Here is a 26611-nt window from a genome sequence, read left to right on the forward strand (position 1 = left end):
AATTGGCAATTATTGAAGCGTTTTCTGATTTAAAGATTAAGGAATAATCTCACAATGCTGGGAACTTAGATTTGAAAGGTAATTGTCGTTATTACCTCGGAGGGTAAAGAAAGGCAGCTGCACAAGTTAACCATGCGGGGGTTAGCAGTGGTAGCAGCAGCAAATCCCTGTATATTGACGTCCACGCCACGAGTCGCACGCGGCGTCAGTACCACCGCGACGGCTAACAGATCCGAACGTGTTTTGTTTGCCTAGTAAAAAAAAACTGGTTGTTGTTTTCGTTTTAGCCGGATGATGACTTAAGAAGATCCCGGCCGTAACTTTTTTTTTGCTCGCTAAAAAAGAAATAAAAGGACGTTCACTATGGCACGTCGACACCAACAAGAGCTCATCATTGGATTACTACTCTTTTGTGTCATCATTGACGCAGTGCAATCTCAAGGTAACCTCGTACGGCCTCTGTTTGCCAATGTTAACATTTTAAAATGAACTGGGCATGTCTAAACACGAACTTTGTTGTCACGACAATTTTCCATCGATTGTGAATTGTCTTAAAGTTAAATTTTGGAAATAGAATTGAAAAATGGTACGGCCTGCAAGGAAGAATTTCTTCAACTTGTTTGCGACTCGGAATCCGAAGTCCTCGTTATCCATCAAGCTGTTTTCGACGGCCAAGATACTGACGGATGTGGATTCTTTATGCCGATTAACATTTCCTCATTGCTGCCAGCCGTGTCATCCGCAGCTCCTGATTTGAATCAAAAGAATTTGACGGAACAAGAAGAAGAAGATGAAGGATTCGGTCGTAGGCGATTATTCTCTGTCCAATCAACTGTCAACCGCCGGTATGTTATAATTAACTATTAACTATGAAGGATAGCCTAATAGCACACGTCCAAATAGATGCTAGTTAATGAGTCTTTTAGTTTCCATCAACGAATACTGCTGCATTTGAGTTGACGAATGGATCAAAGCTTTACCTTTCTCCAGCAGCTGTTCGATACGTATCGACAGTGGGGTGGCGTAGCAAACTTTTCAATAGTTTATTTGCGTCGGTGGAAAGGGGAGTTGTTAAAAGAGGGGACACAAAAGAAGTGCTTTTAGGTGGGGGATGTCAGCATTGATGGAGCATTTGTCAGCCACTTAACATGAAAGTACTGGCTACTAGGAGGTGGGGGGGGAGACATCGGCGCTTTTTAACATAATCAATATACATGTTACTCTTTCTTGAATCTGACAGATGTAGCGGATTTAACAACTGCACGGTGCAATTGGAAAATGATGAACCTCAGGCGAAACAGTGGGGCGATGGCAAACTTCAAGTTCTCTACAACTGTATTCCAGGTACTATTTAAGTGTTTTACATCTCTTTTATCTTCCGGAGGGCGCGATTATTCACGCCGGATTGCGTACACAGAGTTTCGATTGAAAAAGTTTTCATTTGAACTTGCTGTCTCTATTTAAACTTTTTCTTGTCATGGAAAAAAAGCAAATGCGCATGTGTCTGCCTCTCCCCTTTGGGTCTTTTTTTTTTTGCACCATGTGCCCTCTAACCGACACTACTACACTCTACCGGATCAATAAAGTCTCTTCGCTCTCCAATAGCATTTCCAAAGAAAAGCCACCCCTTTTTTTTTTTCTATATTCAGTGTTTGAAAAGAGAGAGAGAGAGCTTTTGGTCAAAATAAGCCGGCACTCACTTTTCTTTCTCTGGAAAAGTGAGTGGAAACCGAAGAGCACAACTTATTAATGATTCACGGAGGAGAAAAAAAGAAAAGTTATTGCTACGCTGTATGCTTAGAATCTAGTATGTCGAAGTAGAAAAAGCGTCTAGACTGTGAGCGAGAAAATCGATGAACTTGGAAGAAACAAAAGAGCCCGAAAGAAAATCGCAATAGACACGAGATTATCTGATTGGTCATTGTAACACCACATCCGCCGGAGCAAAAAGAAGCGTAATGAATTCATTATTTTCCGGGTGGCTTGTAATTTGACAGTCATTGTCATGATATCTCGACTAACAAATCAGATTTCGGATATAAATCACTTCCCTTTTGAAAGGAAAAACGAAGAAGAAGAAGAACCATCTGTGTAAAACACGGTGTTGATGGTCCCCTTTCTCGTTTTTCGGTGTGTCATTACGGCGCGAAATCCCACACGAAAAAAAAGACCCACAGGAAGAGAGATCCAAACAAGCCATATACTCTGATATACGATATCCAAGTGCTGGCTTCGACAGCAACATCCTCCTCGCCCTTGGCGGAGAGACTCCCTCGACGGATGACTAAGAAATAGAAAGAAACAAAAGCTTATTTCTTCCAACATTGCTTTAATACTGCTTTTCCATCTCTTACACGTAGTTTTCTACGTCAACGAACTTTCCGCTTTATTGGCACACAACCAAGAAAATTTTTCTTTTTTCTTTTCATATCGATCTGTTGTCAACAGCCAAGTCTGCAAAGTACAGCTGTAACGCCATCATCGAGATCGTCAATCCCGAGATGTCGTCCAGTCCGAATAATTTGATGGTCTCCGATGAAGCTTCGGATAAAACGGCAGAAATAGTTACATCAAAACCAAAATGGTATCCTGGGCCGAAGCAAGTGCACGGCTGGGGTTATCTCCACAATATGGGATACCCGGAATACTACCGCGGAAGTGATAAAGGAGAAGCAGTTGATTGCCGATGGACCATTCGGGCCAATCACGGACGTCGAGTTCGACTGACTTTATTGGATCTGTCCATCAGAAGTGAGTTTGCACCACCTGCTTGCGTGTTTTCCTATTGTGATTGAATTGTTTTGTGAATGCAGGTGTGGTGCAGGGCGAGCACGAATGTCAAGATGTTTTGACCGTGATGGAACATTCGCGTCTTTTACTCAACAAATGCGGCGATGTGGAAGAACCTCTCGTTATTGAAGCATCTGCCGATGAGATTAACATTACCCTATCGGTCAAATCAAAGTTTCAATCTAAAAGGGGCTTAATGGCCTACTTCACTGGTAATTATTACGATTATTTACAGTTGATTAGGTTGAGCCCCCCACCCTCATTGGGATTCATTTGTTTGTTTTCGATTCTTAATTAAGCTATGGGTTGCCCAACGCCCAGGATTCCTAAACAAGGTTATCTAGTCGGCGGAAGTAATTCGTCGAGGGCGGAATTTCTCTGCTCTGTCGATCACGTAATGACAATTGTCCACAATTCAATTACTACCCATCGATTGATTTTCTTTGTTGTAGGTGTTTCCCGATACGGGTATCCGTTCTCGCAATCTCACCTGTCTGAGTCAAGAAGGATACAGATGGAATGAAGATTTGCCGGATTGCATAGGTAATTTAAAAACAAAAGCGGAAATGAAACTTTTCATGCGATTAAACTTAAAAATTTGCTTAGATATTAAACACTTTAATAATAAATCGTCGTCGGTCCATCATATCATTCGGGATCAAAAAGTCAGTAAAAATGCAACTGAACCGGAAGCTGGTGAATTGACAAACTACAGCCTCACTTATGGTATTAAGAATGAATGGATGAAATTAAGAAAATGTACTCAACTTTTATGGCTTTTAGATTTGATTGTGCCCACGTCGATTATTGCCGGACTCATCTTTGGTAATCTACTCGTCTTGGCAGGGGTCATCCATTGTCGTCGACGCAACAGGTAATTATCTAATCAGTAAATGCCACCACAAACAGAAGTAGTAAAACAATAAAAATAACACAAGGATTTATAGTACCTTTCTCTAAAAATCCTTTTTTGTTTACAATTTAAAAGCAGGAAATTGGGCAGTCAAAAGGTCGAAAATGGTACAGGTGGAGAAGAGTGCGTTCCGCTTCAGGAGACGCCTGGACCTAGTGATGTTCCACAAAATCGAGTTGGAACACCAGTTTAAGATGTCAAAAACAAGTCAATTTCTTTTTTCAAAAATTCTCATTAACAGGCCAAGGAACGGTAAAGCTCATCAAATATTTGACAAAAAAAAAAATTTGAATTAAATACTCCCCTTTAAAATCTAATTGTATCGTGTTTCTTCGTTTTTCTAAAAATTTGCGTTTTGATGTTTCGTGTCATGTCTCACCTGCCGTTGTCCTCTTGCCGTGCAATCTTTTATCTCATCATTCAATTTTTTCGTTGTTTTCTTTTTTTTTCCTAACAAATGTCGCTTGTATCCATCATGAAATCACCAAAAATTCGCAAATTATGATGTGAATTGCATTATCAGTGTCCTAATACATTTAAAAAAACTTAAAACAATACGGAGATGACAAAAGTCATTTAGACAAAATGATGGGGACAATAAGACAAAAAATAAATGTGATTCGGCAGAAGCAACACACAAAGAATTGAACGAAGAGAACTAGCGTTTGTAAAACACAAACGAAAGGGGGAACACGGGCCGGCAGTTTGTTTCTTTGTACACATGTTTCTAACAAGTTTAAGAAACTTGATGCTTGAGAAGATCCACCACCAAAACCAACGATTTAATGAGATTTTTTTTTTTTAAACAAAAAATTTCATTTGGAGATGAAGGAAAATCATTTTAGGTGGGGAGAGGCTTACAATTGCGCAGCACTTTCAAAAGGGTTTACAACACGTCATAAAATCAAACATTTTTTTCGTAATTATTATTTTTTTTTCTCAAAATTAATGAATACTACGTCTAGTAAAACAAAAAAGATGAATTAGTTTCGGCAAAGAAATGGTTTTAAATTCTTAGCACACGAATTAAAATCAGGCCTTGATTGCCGTAGAATTGACGTCACTCAACAAGCGAGAATGAACTGCCGCTTGCTCAGCACAGCACGTCGGGAGCATCAACTCGTCCGCTCCGCATTCCTCCGCCGACGTTTCTTCATTCGACTGTTTAACGACACGATTCGCACCATTGGATGACGCCGTCGAACGCTGGCGGCATTCGTTGGAAGTAATCTCCATCAACTGTTCAACTTCTCGGCCCTCCAACATTTCACAAGACAAAAAAACTAATTATTCTGTTAACGACTCAAATAGACAACAGTTACGTTAATGAATCCAAATTAAAAAAACTGCAAACATTTTCCCAGCAGGCGAAGAAAAGGGTGCGGCATGCGAGCAAGAAAAACAGATTAAGAAATTGGTACTGAAGAAGAATTTAAAAATAAAGAAGAACATAATTTTATTACACGAAAAAACAAAAAGTTGTTTAAAAATAACAAAAAGAGTGCAGAAGGAATAAACAGAAATTTGGCTTTAAAAAAATTGCATAAAGCATCACACGATTAGGGAATATTGCACTTATATTCACGTAGTGGTGCTGTCAAGCCATGTTAAAAGCAAAAAAACAAATCGAAACTACGACCTGCTCAAATGTGACTACTTACAACCTCAAAAGCAATAAATCCAGCACCGGGGGAACTATCAATCTCAATCGGGTTAGAGTGAGCCACCGCTTCTTCTTTTACCTGTTTAGATGGGCCACAGCAAGTGTTGGCTTCGCAAGTCTCTTTGGCAGGGCAGTCCAATGCACAACTTTCCGTTTCGCTGGCGCTTTCATCTCCCGGGAGCTAAAGGTACACATGTTTATAGCATTCGTCTATGATAAGGAAACATCAGTCTATTTACCTCGGTGAATTCTGGCTGTATCGTAGTAGAATGAATGCCTTCATTGTGGAAAAACTCTTTGACTCGTTCGGCGATTTTCATGTAGTCCGTGAGATTGCGGCAGCTTTACACAAATACAATGTTTGACTTAGAACTGATACGGGCAATCGGAATTTACAAAACATACCGAATGTGAGCTGAAGCGATAATTCTGTCCCCTGCCAGCTGCCAGACGTGAAATTCGTGCACTGCCAAAACCCCTTCGACTTGGCTAAGCAACTTGCGTTGAATATCATCCAGCTGAATATGGGTAGGGACGGTTTGGAGCAGAATCAAGGCAGACTCGTGCACTGCGTGTACCCACACAAATTTTCGTAATAATACAAACCGCCAAACAATGGGCGCATTGAGCTATTAATTGATGTTTTTTTTTTTAATACTTACATAACGGCCAGGTTGACCACATGATCAAGCAGACCATCGCAACACTGAGGGCGGGATCGACGCAGAATCTGTACTCCCATTCCGTCAACCAAATAACCAGAGCCGAAATAATGACAACGACCGATCCCAGGGCATCGGCTAGTACGTGCAAGAAAACACCGTGCATGTTGAGGTTTTTGGGTTTTGCCTTTTTGGTTTTGGTACTTTTCGAATTGGCGTGCGAGTGGGGCGAATTCTACGTTAATACAGATGGTAGATTTCATTACGCGATTTAAACAAGCAAAAGATTTTAATTTACCTCCAACTCATAGACTGCATCATTTTCGTTGTCGTCTATAGAGGCCAATTGGGCAAGATGAGAATTGCCGTGCGGAAGGTGAGAATGGCCATGGCCATCGCTATGGCTATGACCGTGGCTGCCGCTACCGCCTCCGTGACTGTGGCCATGACTTTTACCTCCATGACTATGACCGTGCTCTAATATTTAAGATGGTTACTTAACCATAATTTAATAATAAAAACAACTATGATGGAGGCATACCATGAAAGAGAAAAAGACCAATTAAGTTGACAAAGAGGCCAACACAGCCAACAATGAGAATGAGCTGAGGATCATGAATTTCTTCAATTTCAATGAATCTAAATCATGAAAAGATGACTCTCTTGAATGTAACAAACAAGAAAACACACAGAAATGTAAAGCTTACCTTTTTAAAGATTCAACTAGAATAGAAAAACACAAAGCAACGAGGAACACAGAGTTAACCAGAGCACCAAGCACTTCAGCTCGGGCCCAACCAAAGGTATTCTTAGACCACTTCTTTGGTGACATCTGCATTGGAAAACTTAGAGGTTATAATCCAGAACAAAAACAGGGGTAAGTAATGGTAACAAACCTTGACTGAAAGAAAGGCAATCACAATGGAAACTACATCACTGAGCATGTGAAAACTATCTGCCACCAAAGCCATAGAATTGGTGACATACCCAACTACCAGTTCAATAAAAAAAAAACTGGCGGTTAGAGCAATCATGGAAAGCAAGCGACATTTTTTTCCAGAATATCGCCCCATTTTTCTAAAAACCAGAAAAACTATTAATTTCAACAACAAAATCCCATACCAGTGGGTGGTTTAATTCATGTAAATAAAAACATTACCTTTTGAAGTAGATGTATCACTGACCCAGTATACAACAAGTTTAAATATACTTAAGTTATTTCAATTAATGTAACTTAAACATAGGATAGGGGCGGTCAATAGTTATCACTGGACTTGACAACAGCTAAACCTGCACTAAAACAAACCTGCAAACTAAAACCAAGACAGGGCAGCAAGTCAGAGAACTCTTCGGACTCTGCATTCTGCTCCAAAGGGGTTTTAGTAGGGTTGTGCAACCTACTTGTACAAAGAAAGGGAAGAAAATGACCACCCCTAAGCAGTTGCTGAAAATATACACACGTTACATCTCTCGGATTTTGTAACAAACCGTGCCGTGCCGAAAGCAAGCGCACGCCAGCGTATAATTGCGCCTCGCTGTCACGTTTAGTTTTATGAAACCATTAGCAAGTGGGAGCTGACCTTGGCTTCCATACAATTTTTTATTCTTATCAGTTGGCAACCGTTCCATAGGGGTTGTTACATTTATTCTAGATATTTCTTTTTAGTTTGTGTAATCTAAATTCAGAGCCAAGTTTTTGTCTACTAACACGTTTCAGTACTGTTTTCATAAAACAATTTAAACGTATGAACAACAATGCGTCCATTCGTGCAAAGCAAATCGGTTTTCACGTTTTAGAAGGCAGCGAAATTATTCTGTTTATGCCTTTCTGGTTAGGCGTGTGTAACAGTCAATGGCTTGTCGGCCATTTTTTCTCAATTCAAAATACGAACTCAAATTCGTGACATCGAATTCATAAGACCGCATTCCTATGATGCATCGGCCTAGATACAGAACTTGGCAAATAATTTTAGCCTCCACTTAGTGTGTCTATCTTAACCAATCTGAAAATATCTTGGGATCAATTTACTATTGATAGAAAACACAAGCCTCTAATCACCATAGCTCCTCTTTCAGAAGCACTGCAATAATAATAATACCGAGTTGAATGAACTATTGGGACGATTGTGAAGGTCTCAACTCTCATAGGAATGAACGACAAGATTAACGAGGGCACAATACATTAGAGATGTTAAGGCATATCAGAAGAAGTTTAGTCTTAGTGGAGAGTAAAGTACACGAGACAAAATGGGGAAAAAGGGAAGGGTAGCCTACTGAATGATTCGACAACGGAAGTAGGCGAATTGTCAGTCATGGCAGACATCAATTGAACAGTGTAGCGCCACTGCGTTTGTTTAAGGAAAATGTACAACGAAAATTACAGTGGGTAACGAAACTGAAACCTATTAGTAGGTGTAGGCGTGATTGGGGTCAATGTTTTTTTTTTTTTCAGCACTTCATTTGCTCCCACTTTTACATAAAAATTAAATCTCCATTCTATGAAAGCACACCAGCTATTGTTTAAATAAGGATAATCATGATTTATTGATCTTCCACTTAATTAATCGGTATTTAAAGTTATCCGATTTCGTCTGCCACATGTGTTCCTAAATAAATGAAAATTTACTTACATTAGAATTTTTCATAACCATTTATATGAAGGCATAGTATAAAATTTTAATAGAAATTTTGCTACAGCGTCTTACATGCAACGTAAATTCGTAAATTGTAATTTTAAATCAATTTCTTGGCCTTTTTGTTACTTTTTGGCGTTTTCGCACTTGACTAAAACAACTGTTTAGAAACACTCCGTGTCACATCATCAGCAAAAGCAAGATGTTGAAACCTTGGAAGCAATTGTTTGGGAAAAACTAGCCCCGAATATGTTATGACACACTAAATATGTGCTTTGATATCTTACTGTAAACCTTGTAAAAAATTATTGTGTCATAGTTTTAAATAGTGACGGCTGTATTATCCCTACGTACGTCATAACGCTGAAGGAAAAATGGATGAGCAGAAGTCCGGGGCAGCTGTTAATGGTGCCAAGGGCTCTGCGGGTTCTCGGCAAAATGATCCGGAAGCAAAGGTTAACAAAACGCTACTTCTAAAGATGCAGATTGAAGAGAACAGGTATTCATTTTTCATAGTAGCAAAGTTGGCCATCATCTTTAGCTTGTGTCTCCAATAGGATGCGAATGCAGCAAAGAGAAAAAGAAATTTCTAATAGCAAGAAAAATTTAGAACAGCTTTTTACTCAGCTAGACCGTTCCTGTTCTGGTGTGTCACTCAATTTGTCAACAGATGTTGAAGATGTGAGAGACTCAAAAATTGCTTCTTTGGAATCATCACTGTCTGCTCTGAAAAGTGAAAAAAGAGAATTGGATTTACGCTTACTTAGTCTGGAGACCATTCAAGGTAGGGGTCTGAATACACTTTATAAAACTTTATGTGTTTTTAAGCATATGCATAATTTTCACATTTTAGAGGCAAAAGAAAACCTTGAACTGGAAATGAGTGAATTGCGAGCAAGTCATGATCATATTTCAATAGAAAATAACATTCTACAAGCTAAAGTGCAGAATTTTCATGCATTGGAAGGTACCACTAATTATTTACTTGACCAATTAGAAACCTGAATATATTTCCGCATTGTCTTAGATGAAAATGATGAGCTGAAACTTACGTTGGATCGTTTGGCATATGAAAACTCTGGTTTAAAAGAGGGTAAGCTAGATTTTGATAAAATATAAAAATCCGTCGTTATATACGTATTCAACCCCAGATCTGGAAGCCAGAGACGGTACCATAAGCTCGCTCGAAGCCAAACTTTCGAGGCTCAATCATGATTTAGAAGAAATCAATTCACAGATTACTTCAATGGTCCCATACACCTTAATTGAAGATCTCCAGCAGCAAATAAACCAACTCGCAAACGAGAGAGACATTTTGAAATCCGGTATCTCAATTTAGTCTGATTCAGTTATTGTTTTTGTTTTTCTACTCAGTAAAACATTTGTGCACGCAGATTGTGAAGCTCTCCAGTCGAAACTGAACGAACGAATGGTAGCTGCATTTGTGGCAAGTGCTCCTGAAGTTCCAGAAGTACCCGAAGTTAAAGTTTCCAGTTTGGGGGCTAAGAAAAAACCGCGAGGAAGGCGTAGCAAAGGGGATAATCAGCCTGCCGCTGATGAATCTAAAAGTGAGGATACTTCCTTGGCCGTTCTGGAATCCCAAATCGCCTTGCTAACAGCACAGCGTGACACGCTGGAAGGGGAGAACACCACGTTGAAAACTAGCATTTTAAATTTAGAGAATAAATTGGGTGAAGCTGACACAGAGAGGCGCACACTTCAACAGCGTGTCGAACTTCTTATGGCAGAACTGAGTGCTGAAACCAGTGGTAAATCTTTGCATGTAAGACATCCTAAAATGCTTACACTCATAATCACGTCTTAACTTATGTGCTAGGTTACAACAATAATGATGTCGCCAACTTGCAAATGCTTCTGCAAGAAAAGGAGGCGGAATACGCCACGTTGTCCACTAAAGTCCAATCCCTTCAGACCGAAGCTGAATTTCTTGAGTCAGAAAAGAGGGAAATGGCTGAGAGGCTAGAAAAGGCTGACGGAGAATTGTTTCAGCTTCGAACCCAGTATCGCGACGCCGAGTACACAGTCAACACCAAGGAAGAAACCATTCGAGAGCTGCAGGCTCGTTTGGCGTCGGTTGAAACTCCTGTCGTTCAAGAAGCTGACGTTCCAGCACCTGTCAAGGTATCTTCGTTAGGGGCAGCTAAAAAATCACGAAGAAGTAAAGGTGGTCGTGCCGCTAACGAACCCAAAAGCCCATCGACTGAGGTAACCCCTAGCGCTTCTGAATCTGAAATCGCAACATTGAATGCGAAAATCAATGCTTTGGAAGAAGAAATTGTCTCACTCAACCAACAGACAGCCCGCCTTGCAATTCTGGAAAACCAGATAACTACTTTCGAAGAGCAGCTTGCTGTTAGCGAGCAAGACAAACGTACTTTGCAAAAAAGGGTTGATCTGTTACTGTCAGAACTTGACACGACCGAAAATAAAGGTACGATTGCTTTCTCAATTCGAAGCTTTTTCCAGATAAATTCATTCTCACATTTCAGTTGTTTCAGGTGAACTGGAAAATTTACAGGGAGTTCTCCAGTTGAAAGAAGACGAGTGTGCTCAACTATTGGCTAAAGTTGCAGACATTCAGGCCGAAAAGAACGAGATAAATCAGCGACTAGAAGAGGCCGATGGTGAACTATTCAAACTTCGAGCACAGCATCGAGACACCCAGTACATTCTGAGCAATAAGGATGAAAGCATCAGTGAATTGGAGCGTCAAGTAGAATCCAGTCGTGATGAAGTGGATCATCTGAAGGAAGTGATAGCAGGATTGGAACGAAAACTTGAATCGAAGGAGTCAGTCGAAGAGGAAGAAGAGAAATCAATTTCCAACACGGTCATTCATCTCCAAGAAGCTTTGCGACAAACCCGGGAGGAGCTGTCCAGCTTTGAAACGGAATTAACAAACAGATCCGAGGCTGTTCAGAGGTTGGAGAAGTCTTGCTCTTCGTTGACCAAAGAGGCTACAGAAAGAAATGCAGAAATCCAGCGTCTCAAAGAAGATTTGCAGGATGCTGAAATACTTTTAGCAGAGAAAGATGGCAAATTGAAAAGTGTACAGGATGAGCTGAACCGAATGAAGATCACTGCAGATGAACACAGTTCTTTAGCGATGCTGGAAACAGAACTGAATGATTCGCAAGTGGAGCGAGAACTCATGCGAAACGATTTGGAAACACGTTGCACTCAACTAAACGAGTGCAAGCTATACAGTGTCAAAATCGAGACTCAACTTGAAGAGGCCCGAGCCAGAGAAGCGGAACTGCTGGGCCAAATTGAAGCTGCCAATACCCAGAAAACAGCTGCCGAAGAGAAAGTCACACAGTTGAGCGAAAAATTCAAGAAACTGGCGGCTAACTATAAGCAAAAATTACAAGTGATCCAGCAACTGGAAGCTAAACTGGAAAAATTGAGAAAGGCTACCGAGGGTGATGGCGGTGAACCGCAATTGCTTCAAGTACGCCTCGTGGAGTCTGAGAGTGAAATTGTCGTATTGAAAGAGCAGTTGAGTAAACTGAAAGACACTGCCGAACAGTTGACACAAGCTAGACAGACGTTAAGCCAAACAGAGCAACAACTCCAGAATGCACAGGAAGCGGCTCAACAAGTTGGAGAGGAGAACAAGAAGCTTCTTGATCAGCTGGATGACTACAAAGACTTGGGTAATCAGTTAGAACAAGCTCGGCTGGCTCTCAGTCAGAGTGAAGAGCATTTACATTCCTTGCAAGCGGATGTGAAACTATTGACGGAGGAAAACAGTAACCTTCAAGTGCGGGTCAGTTCCATTAGCAATGAATTGCAGTTCAGCAAATTGGAAGCTCAAGAATCGATGGAAGAGAACCAAAAACTGTTGGAAGAAATAAATCAATTGAAAGCTGTGACTGGGCAGTCCAATCAGTACCAAGAAGGCTTGCAACGCGCCGAAAATGAATTGGAAGCAGTGCGTGGCCATCTGCAACAGTCCCGAGAAGAAAACCAGAAGCTTGTTGATCGGCTCGCAGAAATAGAACAAGTCAATAATCAACTGGAGGAGATGAAGCTTGCATTAGATCGGGCGCATGATGATTTGTCAAGTTGCCAGAATGAATTGCAGAACGCTCGAGAAGAGTCCCAGCAAATGAACGATGAAAGCCGGAAAATAATGGAGCAGCTAGAACGAGCATCTGAACGAATTTTCCAACTTGAACAGCTGTCCAACGAATCCGAATTTAGAGCTCGCGAAACTGATGATCGACTTCAGAATTTGACGGCAGAACATTCCAATATTGTTGGCCAGTTGCAACATGAACTAGCCGTTGCTCGCGATCAGTTGCAATCCATCTCTTCCAGTTACGGAGATCAAGGATTAGTTCAAAGAAGTTTAGAGGATCGCATTGAAGCAGCCGAAAATGAAGCCTCTGATTTGCGCTTGAAACTTAATGAAGTTTCAAGTGCCAAACATAATTTGCTGGAAGAAACTGAAGGACTACGTCGCCGTATCGAAGAGTTGCAAGGTGAAGTGAACTCTGCTGTAGAGTCTTCTGCCACGCTGCACAATCAGTTGGCGCATCTGTGGGAAGAGAAGCAAAGTGTCATCAATCATAACGCTCACTTAGTAGACGAATTGAATAAACTCAAGTGTCAGCAGGACGAACAGTCCGGCACGCAGTCCGTTGCCCTGGAGAAAGAAATCCAAGAGCTTCGCGATCAGTTAGCTGCGACGCAATGGGACCTCGATACCAAGACCAACGAACTCTCATCCGCGCAGCAAGTGCGAGAGCAACTATCAGCCGTGCAGCGGGAACTGGACACGAAAGTGAGTGAACTGTCCGCCATTCAGCAACAACGAGAGGCCGACATTGAGCGAATTGCCCAGTTGGAAAAGCAATGTTCTGATACTAGTGCTTGGATTGAAGCTAACATGGAGGATGTGTCTACTCTCAAATCGCGTATTCAGGAGCTAGAGAACCAATTGGCTGATTTGAATAGCCAATATGGAGGTCTTTACTCAACGTACGGATCGAAATTGTTCGAGATGACGGCCTTGGAAAATCAATTGGCTGATGCCAATTTGAAGGTGACAGATTTGTCTGAAGAATTGGCTCGTCACCAATCATCCGTGGATGAGCTAACAGCCAAGAACAGCGCCATGGAACGAGATGTTGGCGCAATCCATGCCCTCCGTGAACAGCTGACAGATTTGGAAAAGACTAACGCCAACCTTCAGGATGAAGTCTCTCGTTTGAAAGAACGTGCCAGTGAAATCGACAACATTCAGAGCCGAATGGAGGGGCTCACGCAAGAAAGAGACGAAATCCGAAAAACAAACGATTCCTTACAAGTGACTATCGAACAGAAAACGGAGTGTCTTAATAAAAAAGAAGTTGAAATAGCTGAACTTCAAAGACAGATCGATGATTTCCAATCGGTTTCTGCAGGATTTGCCGAAGAACGAAATCGTTTAACGGAAGAACTCCGTTTGAAAGAGTCTGAACTAGAGGAATTAAAGCAACAACTTGCTGGATTACAAGATCGTGTCAATGAATTGCAAAAGAGTACGTCTGATGTCCATGAAATCGGTTTGCTTCGCATGAATCTGGCGGATTTGTCAGCTGAACGTGACGACCTGAATTATCAAATAGAAGATGTCCAGGCTCAGTGTTCTGATTTGGAAACCAAACTCGGCGAAGCTGAAGAGGTCCGCTCGATTTTGGAAACGACAGTCTCCTATTTGGAGACTAAAGTGAGTGAGCTGCAGGCCGAAGTGGCCGCTGCCAACGCTGCGAGAGAAGAAGACCAAAGCTCAAGCGCATCCCAGCTGACTGCATTGACCAAAGAAAGAGACGCATTGGCAGAGCGTCTGTCCAGCGTTCAATCGGAAAATCAAGAACTGAACTCTCTTCGATTGACGCTAGACGAAGCCGAGCGGATGTTAAAAGAATCAGACTCGTCTCTGAGTAGTGCCCGTCAATCACACGCTGATGCTTTATCACGCGCGGAAGAAATGGAGAGGCAGTTGGCCGACTCTCTGCGGTGCCTTTCAGAAGAGCAGCAGAAACATCGACTCGTCCGAGATGAACTGGAAGAATTGTCGGAACAAACGGCACAAGCTACTCAGGTGCGCTCAGACTTGCAGGAACAGGTGTCTCAACTTCAAAGTGAATTGACCAGGGTGGAGGCTGTTGCCGCCATGTGTAACCAATACAAGGTAATCCGTTATTAAATAACAGATCAATGTTAAGTTTTATTTTAAATACGTTTAGGCTGAAGCGGAAGAATTTACCCGACTCCGGAATCAAATCGATGAATGGAAACAGCAAGCAGAAGAGGTTTCACAGCTTCGTCTTAAGTTATTCGATGCTATTTCGGAAAAAGACGATTTGGAAGCAAGCGTGCAAGCTCTCGAAGAAGAATTAGCAACTGTCCAAAACGATCTTGCATCTATGCGGATGCAATTGGAAGCTAAAAATGATTCATCAACAGAGTTGGCGACTGTACAAGGTGAACTGGCGATTGTACAAGGCGAACTCGCTAGTGTTCGAAATGAACTGGACGAAGTCAATCGAATGTCATCCGACAACTCGCTGGCCGTTCAAGTCCAGCTGGATGCAGTGAGAACAGAACTTGAGTCAAGCCGTCAATCCTCAGCTGAGCTTACTAGTGTGAAGAAGAAACTGGAGGCAAATCTTAGCTCGGCATCAGCAGAACTGGATTCTCTCCGTGGCGAGCTGGAATCCGGTCGAGTGTCTACGTTCGAGTTGAATGCTCGATGTGCCGACCTCGACATGGAACGCAATTTGTTGATGGAAAAGTGTATGGAGCTGAAGGACGCCCAACATGCACTCGAATCCAAATGCGCCGGTTTGGAACAACTTCGAGCGGACGCAATTGCTGAAAATGAACGTCTTCAATCAGAGCTTTCCAAATCGGCAAGCAGTTCCAGTCAACTGACCGAATCCAGTCTATCAGAGCTTGCCCAGTTAAGAGTAGCCATGATGAACTTGACGTACGAACGAGAAGAGTTGGAAGAAAAGTTGGCCGAAGCAGAGGAGAAATTGGTTGAGCTGACATCTTTGCGCATCACGAACTCAGAGTTGAGCATGGAACTCGAGGAGGCACAAGCTCGGATTCAAGTCATAGAAGAAGAGCGGGACACGGAGGTGAGCGAAGTCAAGAGGCAGCTGACGGAAACGGTTATCAAGTTAAGCCAACAGGAAGAACGGATTGACCGCGTTTCTATCGAGCGAGATCAGTTGCAACAAACCGTCAGCCGGTTGGGCGAATCCACAGTGAGATGCGAAAAAGCGGAAATGGAAACGCAAGAGAAAACGGAAGGGGGCGATGAATCGGAGCTGTTGAAAAAGATTGCTGGATTAGAAAGTGAATTGCACGAAGCCAAAATCAAAGCGGCTAAGTCTCTGCGTCAAGTCAAGTTGTTACGAACCGAACTGGCCAAAGAGAAAGAAGCTGCTGCAGCTGCGGCGTCTGCCCGACAAGGTGGTGGAGATGATTATTTCAACTTTGCTGTCGAAGAGGAACTCCGAAAACAGGTAACCTATTGTATGAGTTTTGAAAATGCGGTGTCCTATATTTTGTGAAATTGCAGTTAAACGAAGCTGAGAAAGCAACAAGTGAAAAGGTCAAGGAAATCGAGCGACTGTTGATGAGAATCGATACTCTTGAAGGTGCCAATGAGCGTTTCATGCAGGCGAAAGAGCGTCAAGACAATGAAATGGCAATGGTTCAGCAACGCAATCGTGAACTCTTGTCGCAGGTTCGTTAGAAATAATAACAATTATTAATTATAATAGAATTATTAAATTTATAATTGAATACAAACCTTGTGTCTTCTGTTGTAGATGGCATCGATGGAATGGGACAATCCGGAAGCATCTGCTAAAGAACGGGCTCCTGAAGAAGTTAACCTTGCAACCAAGGAGACTGTTGAAACTACCTCGGAGCAGATTGCCGCATTGGAATCTACCATTAGTCAGCTGACGGATGATAACGAAAACTATCAGGATATGCTCGATGAGCTAAAGGCCGACCGACAGGCCGCCGAAGCTGAGCTCAAAGAACGGATAGCCGCGCTGGAAGCTGACATCACCGAAAAATCGAGACTTTTGGACGAGATCAGTCAGGAAGTGGAGAACAAGGATCGGCTCTTGTCAGATGCTTACGAAAGTGTCAGTCAGTTGCGCAAACAAGTGATGCAACTGTCTGAGACCGGAGGCGGAGGAGGAGATTCTGCCGGAATGTTGGAAGAATTGAGACGGGAAAATGAGAATCTCGTCGATATGATCCGGCAATTGTCAACTACTGGAACGCTAGACGCCGCCACTGTTCAGCGCCTCAAGGACGAAATCGAGCAAGTGTCGGTAGAAGATGGCGATCGGTTCCAGCAGTCCAGCGATCTCAGCGATGGCGCCATTGACTGGCACAGGGGATTCAATGAACTCCAAATCGAAGTTGAATACCTCCGTTCGCAGAATGTCTCTCTTTTGAATCGGCTAGAAGAAGCCGGGCTGGTGTGGGACGAAGGTGTAGATTTCTCGGGTGAGGACAACGATCGCGTAGAAATGTTGCGTTTGCAACTGGACAGCGCCATTCGCAACGTACACGAACGAGATATGCGTTGCCAGGAACTCACCTGGGAAATAACGAAGGTACTTTTGCATTTCTAACTTTTTAAGAGTCGTCAAATTAATTCTTTTTACATCTCTTTAGTTGCTGGAAGAGCGTGACACGCTACAGTTACGGCTGTCTAATTCATTGCGACAGAATCACGAAATGCAGCAGGAATTGAAAGACTTTTCGGCAACCGCCAGTGGAGCTAGCCCCATTGGAGATATTACCGCCAAGCTACGCGAGTTGAAACAACTCAACTATTCTTTAGACGTCCAGTTGCGGCGGGAACAGGAAGAACGACAGACCATCGAGCGTCAGTTAATGGCGTTGTATGGAACTCGAGGCGGAAGTACCAGTCCCATTTATGCTAATGGTGCTCGAAGATCGACCGTTCGACAATCGAATGACGATGATGGATCCGAGTTCGACATGAATAATTGTAAGTTGTTCTTTCTTTCACATGTTGTTATCTTTGGTATTCTAGGTGGAGTGTTCTATAATATTTGTTTTCTATTTAACAGCCCACGAAGTCTCCGGCACTGGTCAGGTGTTGTCTGAATGGCTTAAAGGAAAAGAGTAGGTTTATAATCCATCTTCTCGGGTTTAGTTCTGACTTTCATGATTTAAATTTCTAATAGATCGACTGATGTCCAACATGTTTGATTTTTTCCTGCACGTCCGATTTATTGACCAGAATGACAAATCGACTGTCAGCGTTGAATTAGCGATGGGCGTCGGAGGCTTCGAAATTGTACACAGCAAAGATTTAATTATTTTGTGGTCTGGATCGCTATATGCTATAAAGATGCCTTATATTATATGAAAGGGACATGGGTTGTGCATTTTACTATTTCATTTAGTGAATAATGTCAGATTTTCTTTTTGTTCTCTTCTGTCTTTTTCGATTTGTCATCCTCCATCGCTGCACGGCCCTATTACGAAACGAAAAATAAAAGAAATAACTGATACACGTCTAACACGCTTTCATTTTTATTCATTTGTGCCATTGCGTTAAAAATGTTGTTTAAGTTCATGGCTTCTCATATGCTTGATGTGTAGCTTCATATGTGGGCAAGTTGACATCCGTCGATAGCTCAGTTGGTAGAGCGGTGGACTGTAGAATTAAACAAACAAAGCAAGCAGGTGTGCTTGTGGGAGATATCCATAGGTCGCTGGTTCAACTCCGGCTCGACGGAAAATTTTTTTCGGTCAGGTATTATTTTTTGTGTGCATTGCTTTTAGCATTTTGTTTCCTAAATTATTTTCATAGAGAACTAAGACATTAACTGTAATTAATTTAATAAACAAGGCAATGCTCTTGAATGACTTATCCTCTCTATTTCACTTCAAATTGAATATTAGTCAACAAATGGAATAGCAGAGAAAATATTGTAAACTGAAAGGATGGGCAAGAAATGAGTGACGTCATATAACTTTCTTTTACGACGTGCATTAAAATAAAAATTAGTGGGGTTATCGGGGTGGAGTATTAGCTGCAAAGTGAGGAAAACATTCCACATTTCTCCTGCCAGTCTTTTAGTGCATATATACGGGAAAATACAAACAAAATTTCGTTCTCTTCGTCAGTCTTTGTCGGGTTCAAACCTGCTGTCAGTTTCGTCTTTCACATAGCTCATAAGTATAGGATTTTCTTGAAATATTTTAGTCTTTAATGTTCTCAATTATTGTAATGTATCAAAAGAAAACAACGGGTAAACTAACCCGTCGATAGCTCAGTTGGTAGAGCGGTGGACTGTAGATTTGAGTAATAACAAAAGAGAAAGTTGTTATACTTACATGAAAAAGATATCCATAGGTCGCTGGTTCAACTCCGGCTCGACGGAATAGCCATTTTTTTTTTTATTTTTTTTTTTTGCTCACCTTGTCAGCGATGCCATGAGGACCCTAAGGTTATTTTCGGATGCATTGCCATCTCACGCCGGAGGGAGTCTGCATTGTGTTTTATCTATCGAAAAAGGAAATGCCACTAGGTGATGTTACTCATGTTAGGCTACAGCCTTGTCCTTTAGCGTTATCTTGAAAGCTATTGTGTTTCTTTGTTTGAAAGGGCGCCAGAATAATTCGCAAGAAAGGCGGATTTTAAAACGCAAAATTCAAGGTACATTTAGGAGGAGTGGTTACTTACGCCACGTTTCTATTTCCTTACCCCTGTGACGTCCACAAAAATATTTAGGACACGTGCAGTCGTGCAGGCGTGCAGGGGAAGGGAGAGATTTTTATTTAAATCCGTCTTTGCAAGTCCTTCCTTCAGAAACAAGGTGAAACTAAGTTCCCTTTTAGGCCGTGTACATCAGTACGAGTTGAATAGTAATGTGGGAAACAGTCACAACCGAAGAAAAATTAGAGGCACTGATTTTGTAAAATCTTTGATAAATATCTATTTTGTAGAATCAGTTTACTCAAGGATTTGTTGATATCATCATGCTGTGGAAAACCTTATCGGAATAGTTTCGATCGGGCAATGTTTAGTCTGCTGGGCAGATGTTGACGTGTTCTGACGTGTAATGGCAGATCTGAAATTCGTATTGTTGAAAATCTCGTTACAGCTAAAATGGGATGTATTTCCACCTTGTCTGCATTCTACGAGAATGTTCATCGCAAGAACTTTACATTTAAGCAGTGGTTAATCCGAAGATTTCATAATGCGTAAGTAACATCTATCATCGTTTTTATTTCCCATCAGCTTTTTAAGGTAATTTGGTTTGAACGTTTTTAACGTCTGAAATGAGTACAATATGCACAAGTAGGTAATGCATAGTACTATTTTCACCAGTTAACTTTCTCGTTTGAAATTTTCCGATTATTAATTGATTTCAGGAGAAAATTACGATTTGATATTTCTCATCACTAGTAGACTGTGTAGGCAGAAGGAATAGCTATTTGCAAGATAGCAAAGTAGTTTATTAACTCCAATACGCTTTCCAGTAAAGTGCCCCAAGTCAGTAACTATTCAAAATTTTTAAATTCTACATTCCTGGCTGTAAATTTTAAACGTCAATCCTCGTAATTGGGGAGCTTTTTCTAGAAGACATATAGTCCATTTAGCAGTACAAGACAGTCCATGGTGATGCTTGTCCATCTAGTTTCAGTTTAAGGTTTCTGGGTGCAGAAATGGAAATTAATCAAAGATGTTTTTATTTTGATAGTAGTTTTGATTCGTTTACTCACGAGTGTCAGCGCCAATCTCGTAGGCTCACATATTATTTTGCAAGCCACGTCTGAAGGGAAAAAATTCAAAGAATGAGGAAAGCGTCCGCAATTTTGAAACGTTACACATTTCAGAGCCTGGCTATCGAATGCCCAAAGCGTAACTGTTTTTGTTCCATTCAATGAGCACAGTTCCGTATTAGGAAAAATCGGTCGGCCACACATTCCGTAATCTGCTCACAAATAGTGGGAGGGGAAGTAACGAAATGCTGGTGGAGTTAATTTTTAATTTACCTGTTTCTGGAACTTACGTTTAACTTTAGACATATCCCGCGTTGGAGGTACAGTTGATGGAGTTCCAACTTCAGCAGAAAAAATTGGGCTGATGATGGCAAGACAAACGACCACCTTGTTTTAAAGGAAAAGAACAGGTGTTGAAAGGTAATCTTAATAAATATGACAGATGTTTTTTTTTTTTTTTTTACTCGGAATAAAAATTTCGTTAATGGTTCAGACAAAAGGTTAACTCACGTAAGTAAACAGCAGCATTTTTGATATTTTTTCCAAGTTTATCGACGTGATCGAACTGGTTGGCGTTTTTCAAATGACGATGGTTAACGGAGAAATTCGTGATTAGAATTGTGGCAATTGAAATACCTGTGATTTCTTTGATGTAACAATTGCAAAATTACGTAGTTCTGTTAGTACGTTTCTGTGGCAAATGGATGAATTGAAAAAATGGATGCATAGCTTTACCTTTCCAACTGGAGCACTGGACTGCAAATGGTTGTGAACTCACTGCCGGTTCGCTGGTCTACCGAGAAAATTATATTGCAATTATAAATGAATCGACCAGTAGGAAATCGACAGGTGAGCTTAGAAACGTGATGTTCATTTTACAGGTGACGTGATGAAAAAGTCAGTCCTGCAGGAAAAATGGCTTGACTAAGGTGTCAAACATGTGGACGAGAGAAAATATGGCGATACAGGTATAAAATTTCTTAAACAACGAGAAAAGGAAAATTTAATAAAAAGTTTACAGATCGTGAACGTGCAATTAGAAAGAAAATTCTCATATTTACCTGACGGAGATCGCATTTCAGCTCCAGAATGAAGCAAGTCGTAAAAAACATATTCAGTATCACGTAGCCTAATGCGTTCGCACGGCCATTTGATAGAGCACGATTTTCATCCGTTGTTAAAAGGCTACGAACTCATCCTGTTAAATTGACCTGCAAAACAAGGAAATATTTAATAATCTTTCACCTGGTTATGATCAATGAATTCGCGAATGATTTCATCCGTCGATAGCTCAGTTGGTAGAGCGGTGGACTGTAGAAACGAGTAACAATAAAAGAGAAAGGTGTTACACTTACGTAAAAGAGGTATCCATAGGTCGCTGGTTCAACTCCGGCTCGACGGACGAGTCTTTTTTTTTTATTTGTCTTTATTTAGTTCCATGAGCAGTGTGATATTTTTACGGATGCTTTGACACTTCACGGTGGAGGGGTCGGCACTGTGGTTTACGGAAGACGAATGGCTTTGGAATTTTTTTCTTGGAAAAAAAAGTGTTATTTAATAATGGTATTTATTTAATGGGTTTCTTAAGTCGTGTTTCATTTACCCTATCTTTTGAAGTTTTTAAATTCATTTAGTGGACAACGAGATAAGGCAAGAGGAAGAGGATGTAATAGAATTTAAAATTAAATAGTCTAATACCGTTGATATGTTGCCGCGTCTGAGTCCGTTATTCATTGCGATCAGTTTGGAAAAGAAAAGGTTTTTAACGCAATGTTTGTTCATGTTTCTCCTCTTGAAAATGGAACAGATTCAGTGTAATGGCAGTCGAGAATGTCCGATCTTGGTGAGTTGTTCCAGCTAAAAGAAAACGCTATTAATGCTTTCACTTTTTTTTACCTTTTACATGAGGGTAACAGGATTAAAGTTAATTAGATTGAAGGTAATTTTCACAATATTTTATCATTTCATTATCTTTTTGTTCTTTTCTTGTGACTTTATCATTCATGATTTTCCACATGCCTCACATTTATGATTTCTGGAAGATGTATCATGTATACTTCATATTCTTTAGTCGTTGGAAGTGATGGCGAAGGGTATTTCTTCGGAAATACGGAAAATTTCACTGTTCACGGTTATCATTCACCGAATGTTGGGTGGGGGCGCACGAATAAACAACGATTGCGAGGATTCAAAACAATGTAATGGAGGAATTGCAAACAATTTGTTTTTGTCCCGATCGGTGTTCTTTTTGTGTTTGCCCAAAAAACATGTTTGTTATTGTTTCACGTAGAGCGTTAATTTCTAGTGCATCAATGTATTCCTTTTTATTAAGATAACGATATTCATGTAATTTCCAATTACTATCATTTTATAAATTTAAAAAATCCAAATCAATTTAATGTGATTCATTATAAACATGTGCAATTGAAGTTTAGGGATTGTAAAAATAAAGCTTGCTGAGACTTAGAGTAGAGAAGAAGGCAGTGAAGCAGCGTCTTTGAAATTTCAGTCAGTTTATTTGTGAATTGGTTTTTAGTGACGAGCGTAAATGAACCACTTTCGTGAAAACTTCAGCAGTTTCAGTGTACTTACTTTACCTTCTCAGCCAATCCGGCGACATTTGGTGTTTTAAAGAATCGACATCTTAACTTACAAAGAACCTTGAGAGTTCAACTTCTCAGGATAACACTTGTTATTGTCACAAAACAATACAGGAAGTTAACTCGAGAAAGATCCCTACTCGTGACCCTTAATCAGATTGCCCATCTAGCTAGTCTAGAATATTCCCCTACTTGTCACTAGGGCAAGGTTACCGCTTTCTTTAGTTGACCGCTAGAAAACGCTTCACTTGACCTCCAAGAAAATGCCACTCTGAGAGGTAATAAATACGACTAACGAAGAAGAAACAGAGAGACTCTTTGACAGACTGTTCCCCACTTAACGTGTACTAGTGTGTTATTCCTTTCATCAAACCAACCATTCTTCTGTCCTGTTCTTTCATCATCGTACATCCTTCCTCTCCGTGTGTTGTAGCAGAGAAATGCGGTAAATACAAAACTCGAATTAAAATCTAACTTCTTCGTTAATAGTCTACGCAGTCACATGCGGAAAACTATTACACTGGTGGCAGCGATCTATCTGAACTTGCATGCTATATTATCCTTCAAACGTATTGTATTTCACAAATCACGTCAGGTGCGGTCTCCAATTTATTGGATGTAAAAATTCACAGCCAACGACGTTTATGTATTTTTGTCTCCAGAACCCTCGTGTGGTGGGTAATACCGAATGAACAAGGTTTACCGCTCCTTGTGTCATCTCGAAGCGGCTTTCGAAAGGTTTAGCGACCGTAGTAACACGGCGTGAATCTTGTCAGGCGGATAGGGATTGGCTAACGAGTAATTTTCTGGCTTTCAGAAAAATGCGTACGGGCCAATCGACAGACTTTCTTTTGACTGTGTTAAACGAAAGCAGAAGAAAATAACCCTCCATTATATAAAGCTGGGGGAATATTGTGCACTACACATTTGTATAGCAGTTTTGTTGACCCACAGCCAAACAGATTTTTTGATCAACACAACCATGCTAGCGTACTGCGGAAAACGACAGTTACAAAGTGTTATGGGAATGGAAAAAATTTTGATAGCAATTAACATGCCACCGCCTACAGGGGAGTTCGAAAAATTCGATGCAAATGCGACGATAGAGAACGAGAATAAAACCAGCGGGAATACTACTAAGGCACAGATCAAACAAGTGGCCTCTACGTTAAAAGCAGAAATAGAAGCAGCAGCCCATGTCCAGTACACCAGAGACATAGCACTGGACTATAAATAGACTAGCACGAGACATTCGGCGATTGCAATGCGAAAACAGGAAAATGAATCATCACAGTGTTATAGTAAGCGCGCAGTATAATGGCTGGTTAGCAGCTGCCCACATGCAACTCCAAAGATGTTCGAAATTAGTAGCTTACGGTGCCCAAGCTTCAATCTTGCAATGTAGGGAGCAAAATGTTACCTTCCAAACTGAATTTACGAAATGTGGCCCCAACCACGTTATCTTAATTTTACAATAGCAGTCGAAGGTTGGGAACTCGTGCCCTTCACCGACTGCTATTGGTATTCAAATTTTGTAAATTTTAACGGGAAAACTCACGCCTACAAAAATGGGGAATGGATTCCAGTATTTGCCAACATCCAAGTTCAAGGGAGAAAACTAATCGAAACGGAGAAATTCGAAGCCGAACACACTTAGCAACCCTTCTGCAAATGCATCCAGCAATTCAAAATAGCCCTTTGAGTCATGCGTCGGTGATGGCTGACATCCTTGCCACCATTCACGAACATCATTCAGAGGACAACACAAAAGAACTTCTCACTTCCAATGTCTTAATTCACCATAGCGATGCCCCCCACGCAGATTTTGTAGCAAAAATGGGAGGGTGCACAAATGAACCACTTTCGTGAAAACTTCAGCAGTGTCAGTGTACTTACTTTACCCTCGCAGCCAATCCGGCGACATTTGGTGTCAGAAGTGTGATCATCCGGATCATCCGGCTTAATCGGAAACATCCAGCTTGCTGAGGCAGATTTCAACATCCATCAAAATTCTCCGGAAGAAAATCTTGTCGCTGAACGTGGCATTTGAGTGTTTGAGAGCGAATTTCATCCCGATTCGCTGCATTTTGTGGTGGATTTTTCCCACTTTTTGCGACGACGTAGTGGAGTACGGAGAGGCTCAGTGGCTTGGCGCCAAACCAACATGGCGGATCGGTGAATAGACATTTCTTGTTGCATTTTTTGTTTGTTTTTCAATTGCTGCTGGTAATTCGCTGAGTAGGACGTTTACAAGTAGATTTCATTCCTTTTCTTTTTTTTTTTGGGGGGAGTTTCGAGTGTTTGTGGGTAATGAATTACTTTTGAATTGTTCTTTTTTTTAAATTATTATTTTCGCCTTTATGTTGTGTGGGGTATTTTGGCGCGCTTTTCTCTATGTGTGAAACAACAGCGGCTGGTGTTGCAGTGACTGACGTTTTGCGTCGCTATCGCTGACATTCCTGCTGGTTGTGCAGAAGGGCATTTTTGTTAAACAACAGCGGCTGGTGTTGCAGTGGCGCTAATGAATGTCTCCACAGATATTGGTGTTAGATTGATTGTGCACAGCATGAATCAGAGAAAAATGTAGGTTATTCTGTTTGTCAATTGTTTCATAGAAGGAGCTTTTAAAGTTTTCTGCATTGATTATTGTGAGTTTCATTAACCAACGGGTTGAAAATATGTGCAGAGAATATATCCCCCCCCCACCTTTTTAGGCCCCAAATAAGTAAAGCTTTACCTATTTTGCAGAATAAAATACAATAGGAATGTAAGCGTGTTGCAGATGGAATGGTCATTAAGATGACTGGGGTTGACACCGTGGAACTTATTATTAAACAAAACGATCTGGTTAAAATCTATACTTGACTTTTTCCTTTTTTAAATGACAGAAACATTCTATCAACAAGGTATTTTTTCCGCTGTAACGCCAGTTCGTTCACTAACGTAGCTATCCTTAAACATATTGTCTTGAAGTCGAACTTTTCAAATGTGAGCATCTTGCTGACGTAATAGCCATGAAGATGATCGGTGTTAGCACCGCGGATATAAAAAAAAAATAATCTTTAAGTGGAAATCTAATTGACATATTTATTTTTTTTTTTACAGGCTGACCAAAATATTTTTCGGGAAAGGAATACCTTTCAAATATTTTTGTCCGCAGATCAAAAGTATTCTACTATTCCAGGTATTTTTTACTTTGTCTTTGGCGCTTTGTCGTTCACGGACGTTTCCTTAAAACACATTCCCTTGAAATCATAGTTTATTGTCTTCACAGATGTGAACCATGTTACTAATGTAACAACCATGAGAGGTATTGGCCCCATGAATCTTATTATCCCATAACTGGAATTGACGTGCAAACAATTTGATATTCATGCTCATTGCTCAAGTTATTCCTCAAGCCTGTTCGATGAAGAGGTACGGGAACACGCAAAGATTTGTTATTCAGTTTCCCTAACCGCACTTTTCCAGATTTCTGTTCTATGGTTCCCCACTCGTAGATGCCCAATTTTGTACATAAAATAGTAAGCTTTGTCGTT

General features: G+C 41.0%; 3 protein-coding genes and 1 long non-coding RNA gene across 8 annotated transcripts; 2 read left to right on the top strand and 2 right to left on the bottom strand.

Annotated features, from left to right (window-relative positions):
• Positions 1-179: 179 nt before the first annotated feature.
• On the top strand, positions 180-4258 carry LOC116920259. 2 transcript variants are annotated; one of them, XM_032926421.2, is made up of 10 exons: positions 180-442; positions 575-845; positions 1241-1344; positions 2449-2751; positions 2814-3002; positions 3090-3184; positions 3243-3333; positions 3397-3516; positions 3574-3664; positions 3782-4258. In XM_032926421.2, the coding sequence occupies exons 1-10, from the start codon at positions 364-366 to the stop codon at positions 3894-3896; spliced, it is 1458 nt and encodes a 485-aa protein (XP_032782312.2). In that variant the 5' UTR covers positions 180-363; the 3' UTR covers positions 3897-4258. The 2 variants fall into 2 exon arrangements, with proteins under 2 accessions (XP_032782312.2, XP_032782311.2); XM_032926420.2 differs by having other exon boundaries at positions 182-442; positions 3779-4258.
• On the bottom strand, positions 4203-7415 carry LOC116920263 (zinc/cadmium resistance protein). The gene is made up of 10 exons (XM_032926431.2): positions 7188-7415; positions 6925-7105; positions 6736-6860; positions 6570-6667; positions 6327-6505; positions 6029-6263; positions 5772-5934; positions 5606-5708; positions 5446-5547; positions 4203-4960 (listed from the first exon to the last, which is right to left on the bottom strand). The coding sequence occupies exons 2-10, from the start codon at positions 7099-7101 to the stop codon at positions 4736-4738; spliced, it is 1407 nt and encodes a 468-aa protein (XP_032782322.2). The 5' UTR covers positions 7102-7105; positions 7188-7415; the 3' UTR covers positions 4203-4735.
• A 1410-nt stretch (positions 7416-8825) lies between these two features.
• On the top strand, positions 8826-20563 carry LOC116920184 (golgin subfamily B member 1). 3 transcript variants are annotated; one of them, XM_032926272.2, is made up of 14 exons: positions 8827-9160; positions 9219-9445; positions 9515-9628; positions 9689-9754; positions 9813-9986; positions 10056-10430; positions 10499-11113; positions 11172-14863; positions 14919-16205; positions 16262-16429; positions 16515-17321; positions 17383-17722; positions 17805-17859; positions 17922-18251. In XM_032926272.2, the coding sequence occupies exons 1-14, from the start codon at positions 9036-9038 to the stop codon at positions 17944-17946; spliced, it is 8070 nt and encodes a 2689-aa protein (XP_032782163.2). In that variant the 5' UTR covers positions 8827-9035; the 3' UTR covers positions 17947-18251. The 3 variants fall into 3 exon arrangements, with proteins under 3 accessions (XP_045027618.1, XP_032782163.2, XP_032782164.2); XM_032926273.2 differs by having other exon boundaries at positions 11181-14863; XM_045171683.1 differs by lacking the exons at positions 17805-17859; positions 17922-18251 and adding an exon at positions 20517-20563 and having other exon boundaries at positions 8826-9160; positions 17383-17395.
• LOC116920378 lies at positions 18258-22606 on the bottom strand. Of its 2 annotated transcripts, none has more exons than XR_006644707.1 (6): positions 21208-22606; positions 20983-21117; positions 20763-20859; positions 20473-20684; positions 19081-20403; positions 18258-18536 (listed from the first exon to the last, which is right to left on the bottom strand). It is a non-coding gene; the product is annotated as an uncharacterized LOC116920378 (long non-coding RNA). The 2 variants fall into 2 exon arrangements; XR_006644708.1 differs by having other exon boundaries at positions 20983-21037; positions 21109-22606.
• Between the last annotated feature and the right edge of the window lie 4005 nt (positions 22607-26611).

Source organism: Daphnia magna, linkage group LG4 (assembly GCF_020631705.1).
Source record: "Daphnia magna isolate NIES linkage group LG4, ASM2063170v1.1, whole genome shotgun sequence".
Taxonomy (NCBI): Eukaryota; Metazoa; Arthropoda; class Branchiopoda; order Diplostraca; family Daphniidae; genus Daphnia; species Daphnia magna.